Below are 19,255 nucleotides of genomic sequence, written 5' to 3' on the forward strand. Positions count from 1 at the left end.
TATGATCGTGGATGCAGTTTAATTTCCACTAGTTAGTTTGTGGTTTAGTTTGTCGTTTGACTGTCTCGTTCCTTACACTGCTGCTAGCCGCCGCAGGCGCCCGGCACGTACGTAATAATGCTTAATGCTAGTGAAAAGTAAGTACAAAGCTATTTAGAAACTAAAAAAAAATCCTTTCATCGCAATTTCATACATAAAACTAGCTAGTTCCGATGCAAATACAATCAATGTCAATCCCAAAACCAAAATCCAAAATATATGAGCATATTCAAAAGGCAAACGACAGCCAACGGGGGGAAAAAATACCGGAAACAAATAGTTACCTGTTGGTTGAGTTCTTTTTATTAGAACCGGACTTGGGTTGCACTTGGAAATATTTCTGAAATATTTCAACATGTTTAGTCCCACACCGCGGACGGTAGAAGTTTGATGGCGTTTTTCGATACATACCTTGGCAATTTTGGCCTTACATTCGACCGCATGCTCTTTGTAAGTGGCCAAATTAATGACTGCTCCACAAGCTGAAAGGAAACGAAAAACAAAAATGTTATTAGGACATTGGACAATTTAATGAAACCCGATTTCAACACCAACCGTCACAGGTAGAGTTCTGTCCCTTGGTTTTGGCCTTGTCCTTTTTCTTACGGAAAAATAACGAACCTCGTTTTCTGCGCTTTTCCGGTAGATCGGTGTAACTCTCGCTGCAAGGATGATGGAAAGGAAATTTGTTTAAAAAAACACATTACTGGACACATTCGGCGGAGAAACCTACAAAACAGTGTTTAATAATTCTTAGTAAACGAACATTGTTACATGAGTACATCCATCTACCGATTAAACACACTCACGAGTAACTCACAAAACAAAGCAAGTTAGAATAGTAGGATTAGTAGAACACAACTTAATTGTCCCATTCTATACACAAAACATAGCTTTGGGAAGCTGCGAATGAAACCAGTTTTAAATCTCGAACATCTAAGCCCGACCGTAATAGAGATAAGATTATAGTTACTGAGTTAAAGTCAATCAGAACTCGTTAGGTTCAAGCCTGAAAACAATTGACATCTGTTTTCATATTGGTCTTTAAGAGATTTTGGCTATTTCAATAAATGTCGTCTTCGTATGCTGCTTTGCGCGTTCAGAACGACCTTCCAAAATATTTTCTTAATTTCATCAATTCTCAAAAAAAATTGCTTTTAGTTCTTCCCACTCGAATTCTCTTCCAGTCTCATATTCTTGCAATTTCTGTCTCAGTCGATTGCAATTTTTGGCCCTGCGTCATCGCAAATAAAGCAGCATCGGATCTAGATAATGCTAAATTCCTACTGTACAAGTTTAAACCGGCTTATTCGACACATATGGATCGAATTCGCGGTAGAAGGTAATAAATATAGCCGAATAACAAATTAACTATTCTGCACCGTCCAAAATCTGAAATCGAAAATCTATGTGATCGGTCCGTTTGCAGGAGCCAAATCAAATTAGACATGTAATACTCCTGAATAAACTTTTTGGATTGGTGCATAACAACAATTAAAGCAATAGGAAAAAATCTATTGTGATACTGTGTTTGAAGTTCCACAAGGTGGCAATATGAGACCATTGCTTGTCACACTATTTTACATCTTCTTTTTTGTTTTGTAATTAAATTTAACTTTTCATTCTTTTCTTTTCCGTTAGGCACCCGTTAGGCATAAGGACGTGGGCCTAGCGGACACGATGCCGGTTAGACATCTGAGGACAAATGCACCGGACCCTGTCGAACGCCAGAGGCCACAAGGAACCGATATCGATGTCGGACACGAGGCTGAGTGGACATCAGAGACCGAATGAACAAATGGGGATGATTGGCGGCGAGTGGCAGGACTTAGAAGACCAATTATATAGGATAATTAATGAACCCGAGGTCACGTGCACCAGAAGCCGATTGGACTCACGTCCGAATACACACTAGGCCAAGTGGACACGACATCAAATAGACGCGAGGCCAATTGGGCGACCTACGTCAGGGCTTAAAAAGGAATCGCTAATTGACTGACTGCGTGAACACGTACGTTTTCTGCATTCAACTTGCCCAGCAAACCCGAGCATTTCAATGGGTAAAATATCACATCCATTAAGCCGTTTTTCGATTATTCTTAAAATTGCTATCAAACCCCTCGTTTTCAAATTGGTTTTAAAAATCGGAATGCAAGAAAAAATTGGTTAGTCATCAGTAAAACTTTCGTGTGTAAAATCAATTGTCAATTGTATTTCTATAGCCTCTATTTGTATGAGCTTCAATTCTCTCCCATTTCCCCGACGTCGGTACTGAGCAGTTCGAAACGCGATCCAGAATTATGGTGAAGAGGGTACCGTGCAGGACAAGAAAAAATCTGGATGCAAACCGGGCCCTGTAGATCAAACCTTGGACCAAGAAATCGTACAAGCTTTTGCGCGTAAGAAGTGTTGCTCCGTTCGGATGTAGCCAAAAACCAGAGAAGAGAGGCAGAAAAAGGCCAATTTATGTGCAACATAAGCCAAATATGTCAAACCAAGAACCCGTCAGGACAAAGTGCTGTGAGACTTGACTACAAGAATCGCGTCCACGATAGCCAAAGAATTGACGACGCCGAAAAGACTATTTTTATGGAAAAGTTCAGCAGAAAGGTTACGACAAGGGATTTGAAGATGCATTCGTTACAACTGATACAATGCAATCAGATTTTACATTCGGGAATGCTTGGAGCAGCGCCTCTGGTCCATTACGAATGCTACGCTAGTCTGGAACAAAACCAATGGGGTCGAATTCATACCTAAGACGATGAATCCTCTTAACAGTCCCGAGGCTAGACCGATCGAAACATTTTTTGGGCTCTGACAAAGGCATACTTAGGAAATACAGGGGTTAGACAAAATGATCGGGACAGGCAAAATTTTGACGAAATTCAAACGGCCATAACTTCTACAAAATAAGCCATTTTTCTATAAAACCAATTTCATTTGACGGGGAAATTTTTCTAGATTTTTATAAAATATTTCAAAACTAGGTTGACCCGTCGTGGCTAGCCACGATACCAAAACCTTTGAAAATGTAATATGGTTTACAATTCTATAGCACGTAAAACTTTTTAGTGAAACAGCTTTAAAATTGGCAACCTTCCATTAATTAAAACACGTGTAATCTACAAACGAAGCAAGCGGGGCTTAGATAAAGATACCAATTGTAAAGAACGTGCTGATCGAGGGAAGTACTCAATTTTAGAGCCGAGACAAAGTTTAAATTCGGTGTCGCCAAAAGTATGATTGCAGAAAATGGCAGACATTCGCCTAATCCGCTGCCACTCATTGGACCACAACTACAAAAACATCCTTCGTTTTAGTAAATCGGACAAACTCTCAGATTAGCTATCTGTTTGAAATTTTTGAATTTGTGGGGTTCAATATTTATGTTACTTCATATTGAGATATTTCAGGTCGCGTTCGTAAATCAACTGTACGTCAAAATCATGGAACAACAAATTCCACATAAACCATATTTTGATTAATTCTGGCTGTTTTTTTTTATCATCAAACTTTGAATGTGTCCTTGATAAAACATTTGACTGTTTAAGAAAACACGTTACATTACTTCTGAGTGATTCAGATATCAGGCCATATGAATAAAAGATTTAGAGCAAATGCTCCCATACGATTTAAACGGGAAAAGTAAAGTAAACTATTTTATTCATACGGCCTATCATCTCACACTTGACTCAGAAAGGGTTTTAGCTACCATTCTCGTAAGAAACTCCGGAAGAAGTAAATGTAGAAATAAAAATACTCAACCGGATATGCGTTTTCGCGCTTTATATTGAGTATGTGCTACTTTGGCAGCTTCTGATAATCAATTATGGCTCGTAGGCTATCCTTATTACCACGTGCCAAATCACACGTTAAGAATGCTTCATCAATCTTAAACGATTGACGTGTACTTCAAATATTGTTTTAAAAATTGCCGATTTCACCCACCCACCCACTGCTGAAATTATTGTTACCTTCACTACGCGAGGTGGATTCTATAATTTTTTTTATTTAACAGCTTGCTTGGATCTAGCGTTACAGTCAGACACAAGGAAACTATATATAGTAATAATTCACAATAGCCGATGGACATCGGAGATATTCCGGGTTGAGCGGGGGTATGTCAAAAAGTGATTTTTGAAAATTGAAAATTTAATAGTATTCATATTTTATCCCAAAACTAGACATCATTTTCAGTCGATTGGTGATAAAAGAACGGTGATCCGCCGTGAAACATCCGAGATATGGCCATTTCAGTGAAATGAGAGCTGGAAATGTTGCCAGTAACATCCCACCTTTATGGCCATTTTCAAATATGATCGAAACCATACCAATATGGATGCCAAACTTCAAGTAATGAAGAGGGTTAAAAATCCTGAAGTTTGACACCCATATTGATATGATTTCGGATATTCCTTAAAACGATCATTTCCGCCGTGGTCGCTATAACTTGCTATAAGGTTGTCATGACAACCTGCGGACCTAGAAATGCTTCCAGTGTCAGTGGCTCATGACGCTATTGTTGATATGGTTTGTGTCATGTCCCAAAATGGTCAGAGCAATAGATGTTACTTGGACTAATTTCACGAAAATGGCCGTAACTTGGTTGTTTCTCGACGGATTTCCGCCCTTTTTTCACCAATCGACTGGAAATGAAGTCTAGTTTTGGGATAAAATATGAATACTATTAAATTTTCATGACAGAAAAAGATACAAGCAATGAAAAAAATCAGTTTTTGACATATCCCCGCTCAACCCGGAATATCTGCAGTGTCCACTGACTACGGCCGATCTTGAAATATTTTCGAAAAATCTAGAAAAATTTCCCCGTCAAAAGCTATTGGTTTTATAGAAAAATGTCTTATCTTGTAGAAGTTAAGGCCGTTTGAATTTCGTCAAAATTTAGCCTGTCCCGATCATTTTGTCTAACCCCTGTATATTAAGACAACGGATTGCTTTGTAACCTTTGTCAAAGACTGAGAAAAAGTTTTCAAACTCATTCAAAAACGCTCAGTGCTGAAGCTGATCAGCTGTGTTATATCCGCTCGTTGGCGTAGGTACGCGTCTCAAAATCTGAATCTCAAAACAATTACGTTGAACTGTAAGAGAATATTGTAAAGAACTTACTTACTCTGGAACACAATACATTTTTAAAACAGACACATTCAGACATGCGATAATTTTTTGTTCAATTACTTTCTCCAATTTCGGTAACTGATTTGAAAGATTAGAAGTCCATTTTTACCATTGCATAGAATTGGTGTCGATGTCGATGTCACGCGCTATGAAGGAATAAAGTTGTTTGCGAGAGGTGAGCGACCCGGCGACATATTTCGGCGGTTGAAATCCCATGGGGCGAAGCGGAATTTCATCTATAACACCATCCGTCGGTACCGGGAGACGGGCTCGGCCAAGGACCGTGCTAGATCCGGGCGGCCGCATTCGGTGAGGACGCCAGCAGCCATCAAGGTGGTGGGGGAGCGGGTTCGTCGAAAAATGAACCGCTTGATCCGGAAGACCGCTGTTGACCTGGATGTGTCGATCGGGACTGCCCGCACCATCATGGCGAAGGACTTGGGATGCAAGCCGTACGAGAAACGCATGGTTCACGGGGTAGCGGAGGCTACAACGAAGAAGAGGCTGGACAGTGCAAAACTGATACTTTCGCGGCACGCTGGTCAGGAGTTCGTGTTTTCTGATGATAAACTCTTCGTCTTGCAACAGCCGCACAATGTCCAAAACGATCGGCAGTGGGTGCCGACGTTGGCCAGCATCCCCACATAAACATCCCGTGTGTCCAGAGCGTGGGAAGCTTCCACTGGTGTTTATCGAGAAAAACGTGAAAATCAACGCCGCGTACTATAAGACCGAGGTTTTGGAGAAGGTTGTAACCCCGGCGCTTCGCGACCTCTACGGGAAAGATCATTACGCGTTTCAACACGGCGGATCTTAACTCCCTGGACTTTTATGTAGTCGTACATGCTGGCCAAGCAGAGCAAACATAAAGTGAGCACTATGGACCAACTTAACCTTTCGTTACTCGCGCTACAATACAATTGATAGGCACGCTAAAACCTAACAGCATTCACTCGAATTTTAATGCTACTTGGTGAAAAACTTATAAAACTCTTTCCACCGTTTGAAACATCTTGGTCTGCGGATCAACTTTGCTGAAAACATTTCTTTCATTAATTTTCTTTATTATTGGAATCCCGAGATATACCGAGACAAAGTTAACGGTTCACAGGTGTTGTACAAAATACAACAGCGCGAGTAACGGAGGGTTAAGAAGCTCATTTCCAAGATCTGGGACGATATACCCATGGACCAGGTGCGTGCTATTCTGCCGACCAGCAAATTACACTCTACGCGTGAATTCCTTTTCCGTTGTTTTACCCGCCCGCTACTTAGACAATTTCCGGGAGTACAATTTGCAGATACATCATCTGTTTGTGGAGTTTAAGGCGGCGTACGATTCAGTCAAATGAAATGAGCTGCGGCAGATAATGCTAGAACAAGGTTTTCCGACGAAACTAGTTACGCTGATTCGTGCGACGCTCGATGGTTCTAAAGCATGCGTTAGAATAGCGGATGAGACCTCAGCCGCATTCATGACGTTGGATGAACTGAAGTAAGGGGATGCACTCTCTAACCTGTTATTCAACATCGCCTTGGAAGATGTGCAATACGAAGAGCAAACGTGAAAAGGAATGGAACTATCATCACGAAATCTCACATGCTTCTTGGTTTTGCGGAGGACGTCGATATCATCGGTATCAACCGTAGAGCAGTAGAAGAGGCCTTCAGGCCTTTTAAAAGGAAAACGGCGAGATTGGGACTTACCATTAACACCACCAAAACGAAGTACATGGTTGCTGGCAGGGAACGTGGGAACCCAAGTGGTGTTGGTGTTGAGGGGAGTTAGATGGGGAACGATATGAATTAGTTGAAGAATTTATATACCTTGGTACACTCGTGACATGTGACAACGATGTAAGCCGCGAAGTGAAAAGATAAATTGCAGCCGCGAATCTGACTTTCTTCGAATTACGTAGCTAGTTGAAGTCCCGTAATTTGCCTACAGAACACTAATCCTCTCGATGGCCCTTTACGGACAGAGAAGCCTCGACTGGAATCCAGAGGCACAGCGTAAAAGAGGCAGACCAGAGACATCCGGGCTGTAGACGAGAACCTGTCCTGGCGACAGGTAAAAGCCATGGCGGGTAACCGTCAGCAGTGGAGATCTCTGATTTCATCCCTTTGTTTTACCGGACCGGCGGACATGGACACATAAGTAAGTAAGTAAGTAATTGCTGTTCATTGAACCTGGTGTTAAAATTAACACTAGATATTATATCGAGTATGTTCTGAAGAACAACCGCTTTCAACAAGATTCTGCACCGTCTCACCAGACGAAAACTGCACAGGCTTGGTGTGAGCACAATTTCCCGGATTTTATTTTATTTTATTTATTATTCGACAGAGTGGCCTGCTTTTTCGCCTGATTTGAATCGTCTCGAATTCTATGCATTGATTGCATGCTAGGGAAGCTAGGGGAACGAGGAAATACCAAAGGATTGATTTTGGATACTTTCAAGCAACGTTTGAAGAAGATTTGAGATGAAATGTCTCAGGATATCGTGCGTACCAACTGTAACGCTCTTCAACAACGATTGCAATTGGTAATGAAAGCAATGGGAAAAAGATTTGAATTGGATTAATTTAAGACAAATATTATGGATATACTTTACACGAAATAACGGGTGACAACTAAAATCTTGAATTTTTTCCTTCACAAGCTGTCAAAAAAGATGAAGATACATGAAGAAGATCTGATTTACCGAAATTAAAGATACATTGTCCATTGTTGAAAAAAAAATTAGTGTACATTTGAAAACGGTCCGTATTCGGCTGTTCGGCGAAGCTTCCGTTTGATGTCGGAACAGGAGCGTTGTACGGTTCGTGGCTCTCCAGTTATTTTTGTACACCAAGGAACTCAAAATCCCGAAGAAATCTTCGATTGGGCGCACTGAGACAGCTTTGTAGGGTCGTGGTTTTTGGGTACAAATGGGATCGAATGGGTATTCAGGAGAGATTATGTTTTTTGGCGTAATGCCAAAACACGTATTATCCAGCTGCATGATGTTTTTGTAGAAATGAGATCAACATTTTCTTCAAACATTCATCTGGTGCACATCTTAATTGATAGCCAAACGAGAGGGCTTGTTGTTGAAGGCACGAGAAAGAGAACGATGTCCTTCTGCGACCATAAATTAGGCTGGTCTTCCACTACCTGGCTTGCGAATAGTTGTTGGGCATCTTAGCAACATATTTGCTTTTTAAATGTTGTACCGTATACTTTTTGCCGAGATTTCTGTGGCAGTTCGTAGAAGCATGCATCGCGCTTCCGAAATGCTTCTTGTTTCGACGCCATTTTAAGCAAAACTGGGCAAGCATAAACAAAACAAAAAATATTGACAAAAGACGGGAGAGAGAGCTAACACATACATACTTTCATTTCTCTCTGAGTTCGTTTGTTGTTGAGTATAGGGACCTCGAAACATTCAAAATTAAAATTCCTGTTTTAGTTTTTACTGCATATTGCTATATATCAGCTTTATGACTACATAGCTGTTCTAAATTGGCATCCAACATTCTATTCAAATTCTTTTTGTCAGTAATCAGCTGGAAATAAGCACTGTCAGTACTCAGTCAGAGAAGATTAGCTGTAAAGTAGCCATATATTTCAAGTAAAATCTTACACCTATGGTGAGCAAAACCTCCAAGGTATACTATCAAAAGATGCCCCTCTATCAGACCAAATGACTGCCAGATTCCATCGAAATCCTTTTATTCTCGTTTGTTAGATTTTCTGGCATGCAGCGCATAATGATCTTGCAACCAACTTTTATACTAACAATACAATAGACGTACGCAAGAAAATCTTCATATTAGAATTGAAGCTATTTAAGCTCGGTTGATAGTGCATTTTTCAAAATTTTCGAAATTATCATACTGTTTTTCCTAAGAATAGTCGGTAAAACTATGTTGTACGTCATACAAAATTATCAAAATACATTTCTTAATTAATAGTTAAATAGTTGCAATATCTTACAAGCAGCAGATTGAGCGTGAAGAACAGGCAAGTGTATTCCAATCATTTTTGCATATTGCTCTGATGTACCGCAAGGAAGCAACCTGGGACCGCTGCTTTTTTCACTGTTTATCAACGAAGTCGTGGTTATGTTGTCATTTGGTCGTGCATGCTTTTTAATGCTGATGATGTGCATACATTTATGGTGCTTAAAACTTGCACTGAATAAATTAAACACCAACGTTTAAATAACACATTTCAAAGTGCTGTGCTCGAGGAATATACTTTTTGCAAAACTCACAAGATCTAGTTTGTTGGTTTAATCTTTAAAAACACTAAAGACACTCATGATTTCTACAATTTTCGCTCGCTTAACAGTTTGTTAAGCTGATAATCTAAAAATTTCATGTAAACCCTCTTCTGGAACGACCAATGTAATTAACCGTCGTATAAGGAACGTTCCATTTTATCACTACGAAGTTGATTAGTCATATTTTAAAAATGTTAGCGATACACAAAACACTCAATCGAACGATCACCAATAATATTTACTAGACCAGGGTGTTAGTACAGACACGTAACTGCTAAAATATTGTAAATTAAATTTGTGAATTTTGTTATTGTTGAACACATCAAAAAATGTTTTTTAAATAAACAGATAACGCTCAGTCTAAAGTGAAACTGGCGGTATCTGCATAAGCTACGATCGGATGACCAAAACGGTGGTTAGAACAAACATGGTTAACATGGCAAACATGTTTAGATATCCATCCTATTATCACACTTATTATTCTTACACACAGTCCATAAACACGAATTAAGCCATCATATGAAACACAGACAGATTAGAAGAGAGGACGTCGAACAGTAAATCGGAAAACAGAATGAATTATAGTAAGTAATACAGTTTAACAACAACGTAACGATAAAATCAAACACTGCAGACAACACGAATTTAATTAAAGCAAGCAAAAAAACGTAACGTAAATGTTCAAGGAAGTCGACAGATTTCTACCGGAAACGCGACGAAAAGGATGAACCCTGCACAGTGCGAGTAGTCTCAATGGGAATATGCCAATATGTAATGGATAGTTTGTTAGGGAAATAGAATATGAGCGAAGAGTGAGCGAGCGAGAGAGAGAGAGACAGCCGGAATTAGCACAAATTACACGCGCACTTACGTTTTATCTCTCACACAGAGCAGAGACCGATCGTCGTGGGTTTCATCTTCACTGTCGGAAAGATGCCTCGAACTATATATAGCGTACACGAGTTTTGCGGGTTTTGCGAGTGTTGTTGCATGGGGAGGTTGAGGTTGGTTTGTTTTGGTGGTTCGACGCGCGTGTGTGTGTGAATGTGTGAATAAATATTGGTTGTTGTGGGTATATGTGAGTGTGTGTTCGATTGAAGGAGAAAAAGAATGCGAATAAAAGAAAACGAAAACACATAAAAATTGAAGCACTGGACTGGAAAATATGTTCGGATGTTTTTTTTTTTGCAAGGTTGTTGCTTATTTCTTAATTATTTTGGCAAAACGTTGGATTTGCAAACGCAGAAAGAGCGAGTTCGAGCCTCTGTACGTTTGCAGAAACGTCGTTTTGCACAAAGTACCCGAATTCTATTTTTTAACGTATTTCTATATTTGGAATTTTACTGAACATTGACAACTCATTTGGAATAAAAATTTTATATAACAAAGGTAAATAAACATGCTTACTATCTTTTTTGAATTTTTTAAATTCTATGTAAAAAGACGATGCACATCGATTTTTTCTTTGAATCCAAAAAAAAGCCGAAAAGTCCATCTAGTTGAACACTGAAATAGGACCTGCTTAAAGCCAGATTACAGGAAAATATTTATGTAACCTATTTTTTTTATTCATTTCAGTGAAAAACCGGATTGGATTGAGTTCAAAAAACTTCGAGACCAAAGCAATTAACTGTTTGACACTGTTTCTACACAAAAGCAAATGCTGTTGCTCATCGATGGCAATGGCCATACAAAAAAAAACTCAAAAAAACAAAAAAAAAGGTCACTTACGGTGTGGCAGTATCCTCCTTGGCACTCTGGTTGCGAACCGGCGCTATCGACGGCGTCGAGATGCTCTTCTGCAGCGGAATCCGACAAACTGCCGGAGCCAGATTTCGCTTGGCGACGATTTTCTCGAAGTCGCGCTGAAAAAAGCAAAAACGAAGCGGATAAAACAAATCCATCAGTACTGAATTAAGGGGGATGTTTGCTTGACGGGGAGACGCTTACCGCTAGTTCGGCCTCGTTGAGCGAATGTGTCGATATTCCACCGGTACTGTTGCGGCTGGTACGGTTGTGCAGTCGCTCGGCAGCCCGCAGTGATTCCTGTTCTTCACTGTCCAAGCTCGACAGACTGACACTGTGAAATATCACGCAAGGTTTCGTGTAAGTAGCCAAACCAAGAGGATCAACAACAAGAAAGGACAAACCTTTTGTGGGAAGACTTCGCACAATCGGTGAGATCCTCGATTGCGGTCCAGGACTTCCGCCGGTCGGTATTCAAGCCGTACATGTGCTGCTGATGGGGCCAAACATGGCCCGCGTTCGCGATCGTCAGGTCCGGCAACGACGGGCAGGACGAGAACAGCTTCGACGAGGAAAGTTGCTGAAAACAAACCGAACCGATGATAAAAAGCCTTCTAAAAACCGAACAACGTGGAAAAATTACCGATGCTCCTATGAACCCGGTGCCACCAAAATTGGTATTCTGAATTGTGGAGTTCTTCCACTGAACTACACTTTCCCGAATACATTGTAGATGGTTTAAAGTTTCGTCTGCAAAGAGAATTATTCCATACCCATTGATTTCAGAGCACCTAAAAAATTCAAGCTAAATTACCGAGGAAGTTGTATTTGGCACCCGGACTGTGCGGAGTCACACTGATGATTGGCACCATGTTGGCGTGGTTGTTGGTGCTGCTTCCACTGTTGTTGTTGCTTGCGGCAACAGTGCTGTTGCTCCCGGTCGTCGTCGTTGTTGTCGGATGCTGCAGCAGCTGGCCGCAGTCACTGTTGTTGGCAGCTGCCGTATCGATGACAATGTCGCTTAGCTTACTTCGGTTATTGCACTTTTCAATGATGCTGCTGCTGTTGTTGTTGTTGTGATAGTTGTGAACGTTGTTGAGACTTTGCTGCTGGAACGACTGCTGCTGGTTGATCAGGGATGCCAGCGATGGATCCTTCGACGCTGCGGAATCATTGCATTTTGGGAAACCCGGCGTCACCGGCGATGGGATGAGCGGATTGCTGGAACTTAGATAGTCGATCACCACGTCGTCATCGTTTTCATCGTCTGCGATATAAGAAGGGAGGTAATGATGGTTACGCTTACAGGTTTATTGGGTCTATAGAGAAATTAGTTGAACCGCAACGAATGTTTACTGTTAAAATTTCTCCCAAAGAAGAACTATTTGAAACTTAAAGCCATTCGATTTAAATAGATAGAACCAAACGCCATGTTACTAAAGATATTTATTTATCCTCTTTAACAATATAAAAGATATATATACAAAAGGAATAAATAAGTAAATTAGAGCATCAATAGAAGTAAAAATATTAAGGAAGTTTTTTTAAAGCACTCCGATGATTAGTATGTAATGTCTAATAAGACAAATCTACTAAGATACCCTAATATTACGTAGCATCCAACTATCATTATTGCTTTTATATGTTAATGCAGTTCTTATTTTATTTGTTTTATATATATATACTCAAGCATAATTGTATATCAAATAATTAGTTCCAGTTTACAATTATCAGTTTCTAATAGTCAGATATTCTCAGTAGAATAACAACTTCAATAAATCGAATTCAATTCTCATTTCTATAAATATAAATCCCTGTCGACCCAATTAACCTACTGCAACAGAAGCAAAAGTAAAAAAATCAGAGGGGTTGTGCACAAGACACGACCACATAGGTGACGTAGGACTACGTAAGTCTCTTTGAAGCGATAGTAGGATGTATCCATGTAGGAAGTAATATAATTCTTCATGTATACAAGCTACATACGTAACGTTTATCAAAGTAGTAGCATTGTATACATTCAATCCTCAACCGATTTTGGAGTTACATTTATGAATTGACTAGCTGACCCGACAAACTTCGTATTGCCACAAATTAACCTGTGTTGTACATAAATCATGAATCTCGGATGATCTTTGTCACTATCTCGAGTTTTGCAAGCCCCCCAGTGGGCGGCGCTTCCGACGGCGGGTCACCGGCAACACTCGCGACAGGCTCGTCCTGAATGATCTAGTGTTACTATAGATAGTTTTTGTGGTCTTGTTATTGATTAATGTTTTATGGAAGAGTCTCGAATTTCTCGAGTTGGATTAGTTTTTGAGTTTCGCAAAAATTTCTGTTTTATTTGTATGAGAGTCCATATCCCCCTACCACAGGGGTGAGAGGTCTCTAACTATCATAAAATAAATTCAAGACTCAAAAATCTCCTACATGCTAAATTTGGTTCCATTTGCTTGATTAGTACTCAAATTATAAGGAAATTTGTATATCATTTGTATGGGAGCCCACCCTCTTAAAAGGGAAAGGGGTCGTAATACACCACAGAAAAAAAATTCTGCCATCTAAAACTCTCACATGCCAAATTTGGTTCCATTTGCTTGATTAGTTCTAAAGTTATGAGCAAATTTGTATTTCGTTTGAATGGGAGCCCCCCCCCCCCCTCCTAAACAGGTAAGAAGTCCTAATTCATAATGGGAAAAATGGTTGCCTCCAAAAACACCCACATGCCAAATATGGTTCCATTTGCTTGATTAGTTCTCGAATTATGAGGAAATTTGTATTTCATTTGTGTAGAAGCCCCCCCTCTTGAAGTGTGGAAGGATCCTAATTCACCGTAGAAAATATTTTTGCCTCCAAAAACCTCCACATGCCGAATTTGGTTCTATTTGCTTGATTAGTTCTCGAGTTATGGGGAAATTTGTATTTCATTTGTATTGGAGCCCCCCCTCCTAATGTGGGAAGAGGTCCTAATTCATCACAGAAAAAATTCTTGCCTCCAAAAACACCTACACGCCAAATTTGGTTCCGTTTGCTGGATTAGTTCTCGAGTTATGAGGAAATTTGTATTTCATTTGTACAGGAGCCCCTCCTCTTAAAGTGGGGAGGGGTCCTAATTCACCATAGAAAATTTTCTAGCTCTCGAAAACCTTCACATGCCAAATTTGGTTGCATTTGCTTGATTAGTTCTCGAGTTATGAGGAAATTTGTATGGAAGCCCCCCCTCTTAAAGGGGAGAGGAGTTATAATTCCTCTTATAAAGAGGGGAGGGGTCTCAATCCACCATAGAATAAATTCTTGTCACCAAAAAAAACACCCACATGCCAAATGTTGTTCTATTTGCTTGATTAGTTCTCGAGTTAGGAGGAAATTTGTATTTCATTTGTACAGGAGCCCCCCCTCTTAGAGTGGGGAGGGGTCCTAATTCACCGTAGAAAATTTTCCTGCCCTCGAAAACCTTCACATGCCAAATTTGGTACCATTTGCTTGATTAGTTCTCGAGTTATGAGAAAATTTGTATGGAAGCCCCCCCTCTTAAAGGGGAGAGGAGTTACAATTCCCCTTATAAAGAGGGAGGGGTCTCAATTTACCATAGAATAAATTCTTGTCACCGAAAACACCCACATGCCAAATTTGGTTCTATTTGCTTGATTAGTTCTCGAGTTATGAGGAAATTTGTATTTCATTTGTATAGGAGCCCCCCCTCCTAAAGTGGGGAGAGGTTCTTATTCATCATAGAAAAAATTCTTGCCTCCAAAAACACCTACATGCCAAATTTGGTTCCATTTGCTGGATTAGCTCTCGAGTTATAAGGAAATGTGTATTTCGTTTGTGTAGGAGCCCCCCCCCACTTAAAGTGGGGAGGGGTCCCAATTCATCATAGAAAAAAATTTTGTCTCCAAAAACACACACATGCCAAATTTGGTTCCATTTGCTTGATTAGTTCTCGAGTTATGAGGAAATTGGTATTTCATTTGTACAGGAGCCCCCCCCTCTTAAAGTGAGGAGGGGTCCTAATTCAACATAGAAAATTTTCTTGCCCTCGAAAACTTTCACATGCCAAATTTGGTTCCATTTGCTTGATTAGTTCTCGAGTTATGAGGAAATTTGTATGGAAACCCCCCCTCTTAAAGGGGAGAGGAGTTATAATTCCCCTTATAAAGAGGGGAGGGGTCTCAAATTACCCTAGAATAAATTCTTGTCACCGAAAACACCCACATGCCAAATTTGGTTCTATTTGCTTGATTAGTTCTCGAGTTATGCAGAAATTTGTGTTTCATTTGTATGGGAGCCCCCCCTCTTAGTGGGGGGAGGGGTCTCTAACCATCACTAAAACCTTTCCTGGCCCCAAAAACCTCTACATGCAAATTTTCACGCCGATTGGTTCAGTAGTTTTTGATTCTATAAGGAACACAGGACAGACAGACAGACAGACAGAAATCCTTCTTTATAGGTATAGATTGAATCTATTTTATTAAAACGAAACGAAGTCACTCTAAACCAAACAGTAAATAAATTTTTATGATCTGTTTCTACATTGAATAGTGCTTTTCCTCTGGTAATCGACAGACGGTACACGAGAGTTTTCAAAAAGTTGAAAATTTTGAGCAATTTTTCTGCGGCTTACAAAAGAACACTGATAATAAAGCATTTACAACCTGCAGACGTTTTGGAAGACGCAAAAAATGTCGTCCGTAACCAAAAAACTTGTTTCCGTCATTTGTTGGTCGTCCGCAACGGTGAAAATTTCAACTTTTCCCTCGTTGCCTGTGTTATGGTATTAACTGAGCAAGATAATATAATAAGCCCTTCAATCGTTGTGGCCCTTAAAAGGACCGAATGTTTGATTATCATAACTCCAGCTTGCAATAAACTTGCACTAACGCGACGTTTCCCAAATGGGGGTTCGCCAAAACTTTAGTTCGCTGCAGAATAGTATAGGGAAATCCGTTCGGGGGTTTCGCGAACCGAAAAAGGTTGGGAATCGCCTGCACTAAGGCACTTAACGTAATTCTCTTTTCGGTAAATTGGAGTACCAATAACCGCAAACCAGGCACGGTTTGTTGCAACGGACCAACCGGAAAGCCACAGCAGCTATGCGATCAACGAAGCCGTTCGTGTATGGTAATGAATCACGATGAAATACCACTCCAAGTGGCCAACTGCAAGTGGCGTGGGATAATTCTGGTCGTTTTGTTGTCGCGAGCAGCATATTTCCTGCTAATTCCAGAACTTCAGCAGCCAGATATTCCATCACGGCAGCGAGACGAGTGCTCCAGGTCCAAAACGCTCAGTATACTTTCCTTTCCTCAGCAGCCGATGAACACGACCGACCGGGAACTGAAGACGTGCACGAATCGAGCGTGACTTTCGTTTGCCCTTGATGCTTCCTCCTTTGTCGCGTCCAGACATGCCCGTAAGTTGTTGGCAGTAGCTCAACTAGCTTTTGAATAATGCTGTTCGCCGGCTTACCTCGTATTATGTACCAGAGCAAGCGACAAGAATCGGTCCCGCCTATTTTTCATGGTCCGTCTTTCCATCATCTACGTTGAAGAAACTTGAGCATTTCAATTTCAGTCTGAACAAAAGAGCAATGAGCCGGAATTATCAAAGCAAATAGCAATCAACGAGAAAGGGTAGGATTCCATTTAATTCTCTTGTAACTTTGTTGTAGTAGAATTAAATGGAATTTACTTTTCGACTTGCTCGTTGATACCTGAATTGTACCAAGACTTGTTCGATAATAATTGGAAATTATTCCAACCAAGCGACAATTTCTAGAACGACCGAGTTAGAGTTATTTTCAATTTTTCAATGACGCGCATTGAAAATCAAGTTTTCTATATTTTCCAATTCGATTTTCCTATCGATTGGTGTAAATATTTTGGAAATCTATTGAAAATTGACTGAATTATAAGCCGAAGTGTGAAAACGCGTTACTACTTTTGATGACGTCATTTCCAACAACCAATCACGAAGCGAGAATTCTGGTTAAACATAGGTTCATTATTTTCAATTTTTCAATGGTTCAACATCAAGAATTCATACTTTTCTTCATTTGGGTCAATTCTTAGAAGATTTTCCGATCGATTGGTGCAAAAATATTGAATATCGATCGGAAAACCGCTGAGCTATTAGCGCTTAAAACCTATCATTTTTCGTGACGCTCGCATTTTTCGATTTTTTTGGAATGACACCCATACGTCATACGTCATACGTCAAAAGACTCCGCTCATCCTATCTTTGTTTCTACTAGGAACCTCGCTTGCCACGGACTTTTGCGGCCAACTTTTTGGAACAATTTTTAATGAATGCCAAAACCTCTTTGGCAGCGGGCAGGTGCGTTACACAACTACAAATTATACAACCTACAAGCTCTGAAAATATTAATTGGGAACTTTTAAAAAATCTACCTGCAAACTAACTAAAATGGTTGCACTCGTTTTGCAATACTGAACCATCCACTTTTGAAGGTCGACAATGACCTCGTTGCCAACATAGTATCATGGGGGGGCTCGTGTCCCTTTCAACTCGATTTTAGGCCATTCGTTGCGGATTTCCCAGGCGTCTTGGAAGTCGCAAGTCGCGTTGAATTTGGTTGAGCCATCTTGCACGTTGGGTTCTTCTGTTCCTGGTGCCAATGGGGTTGTTGAAAAGAATTCTTTTCATGGGAATATGCCCAAGTTGTGCCTGTAGCTCGTGATTTATAATATCTTCCGCAGCCCCTTCCGCTCGACTCAAGCAAGGGTGCGTATATCCAGAGTCGAGGGTTTTCATTATTAGCGGCGTTTCCTTCGTGTCCTGTATTTGATCTTCGACACGTTTTGAGTTCCATCGACAACTATACATATATAGATAACCCCAGCGAGCCATTCTCAGTGCTTCAACAGACCTCTGGAATCGCCGCAAGAAGGGTCTTAGATTCCGAATGCAGGACTGCCAAGCTTCCATCGCTGAACTGAATGCTGGAACGCAACGACATTTAAGCCCTAACACGCCCCTCACCGCAGTCGAACTGCTGCCGCCAGCGTTAAACAGTCGTCCCGGTCCCTGCGTATGGGTATGGCGATCACGGCTTACGGAACGTTAATTTTGGTAAGTATAAATCTTGCTCCTACGGATAACGATTACCGGACCACTACTGCTCCTATTATTCCACCAAAGGAACACGCAACAAAAAGTATGATGGAAACCTGCCTCGCTGTCCCGTCGACCGTATGATCAGTTCCTGCCATCAGATCCGTTCCGTTCCTGAACGCGGTACCGGCGATGAGAGTTTCCAACGTGTTTTCTCAGGCAAGTACCGACATGATAGCTCTCACTCCTTTTAGCTTCCTGAAGTTTTTCCCTCCATAGCAATGCTTTCTATAGCGACATTTTTCGTTGTCGACCCGCCGAGCTCCCTTGACATTAGCTGGCTTGCCGTCCTAAAACAAAGCCAGTTGAACAAGGTTTCTCCCTACCCCGTAACAAAGTGACAGTTATTAACAGTTTCCCATAACACCCGCCAGTGTCAAAAATGTCGCGACGATCGTTTTTACGTGCCGGTCAAAATTGACGCACCTTCGATTTCCAAAGGAAATGTTAATTTTTGTTACGTTAAATGTGAACGCAAAAAGCTGTCTGGACAACGATTTGAAAAGTGCGTATTGATTATTTCAGCATTGTTTCATGTTTTCGGTAAAACTGTTTGAATTCTTGGTGGGTTGTTTGATTGATTTGTTTACAAGATAAAAAGCGGTGTTTATTACAAGATTGTCACTCTTGTGTACGAGTTGTCTGCTCTAAAGTATTTAAATATTGCGTGTTTCATTGAAAGTTATCCGCTGCGCAATTCAAAATGAAATGCTCTTTCATGATTGCTGGATCGATTTTGTCATTAACAGAACAAGTTAAGCAAAATTCAAGAGTAAATCCAAGCAATAGAGATCGTTTCAGTTGTACAAAAAACACTCTGTTACATGACAGAACCAAATAGAGCATGTTATTATGACAGAAGAACCAGGTATGCTGCTATTGTCATTACCACGGAAACGTTTTGATACTTGACATAATGTTGTCAGTTC

At 40.5% G+C, this 19,255-nt stretch overlaps 1 protein-coding gene across 1 annotated transcript in view; it reads right to left on the minus strand.

Annotated features, from left to right (window-relative positions):
- LOC128734064 (rho guanine nucleotide exchange factor 18) overlaps nt 1-19,255 on the minus strand; it is a 45,930-nt gene that overhangs the window by 17,032 nt on the left and 9,643 nt on the right. The window contains exons 2-10 of the mRNA XM_053828054.1: nt 12,007-12,459; nt 11,836-11,942; nt 11,597-11,772; nt 11,397-11,526; nt 11,178-11,311; nt 10,318-10,389; nt 595-701; nt 451-521; nt 324-379 (exon numbers count right to left, since the gene is read on the minus strand). Of these exons, the coding sequence (XP_053684029.1) occupies nt 324-379; nt 451-521; nt 595-701; nt 10,318-10,389; nt 11,178-11,311; nt 11,397-11,526; nt 11,597-11,772; nt 11,836-11,942; nt 12,007-12,459 (1,306 nt within the window). The remainder of the gene's footprint in view (nt 1-323; nt 380-450; nt 522-594; nt 702-10,317; nt 10,390-11,177; nt 11,312-11,396; nt 11,527-11,596; nt 11,773-11,835; nt 11,943-12,006; nt 12,460-19,255) is intronic.

Source organism: Sabethes cyaneus, chromosome 2 (assembly GCF_943734655.1).
Source record: "Sabethes cyaneus chromosome 2, idSabCyanKW18_F2, whole genome shotgun sequence".
Taxonomy (NCBI): Eukaryota; Metazoa; Arthropoda; class Insecta; order Diptera; family Culicidae; genus Sabethes; species Sabethes cyaneus.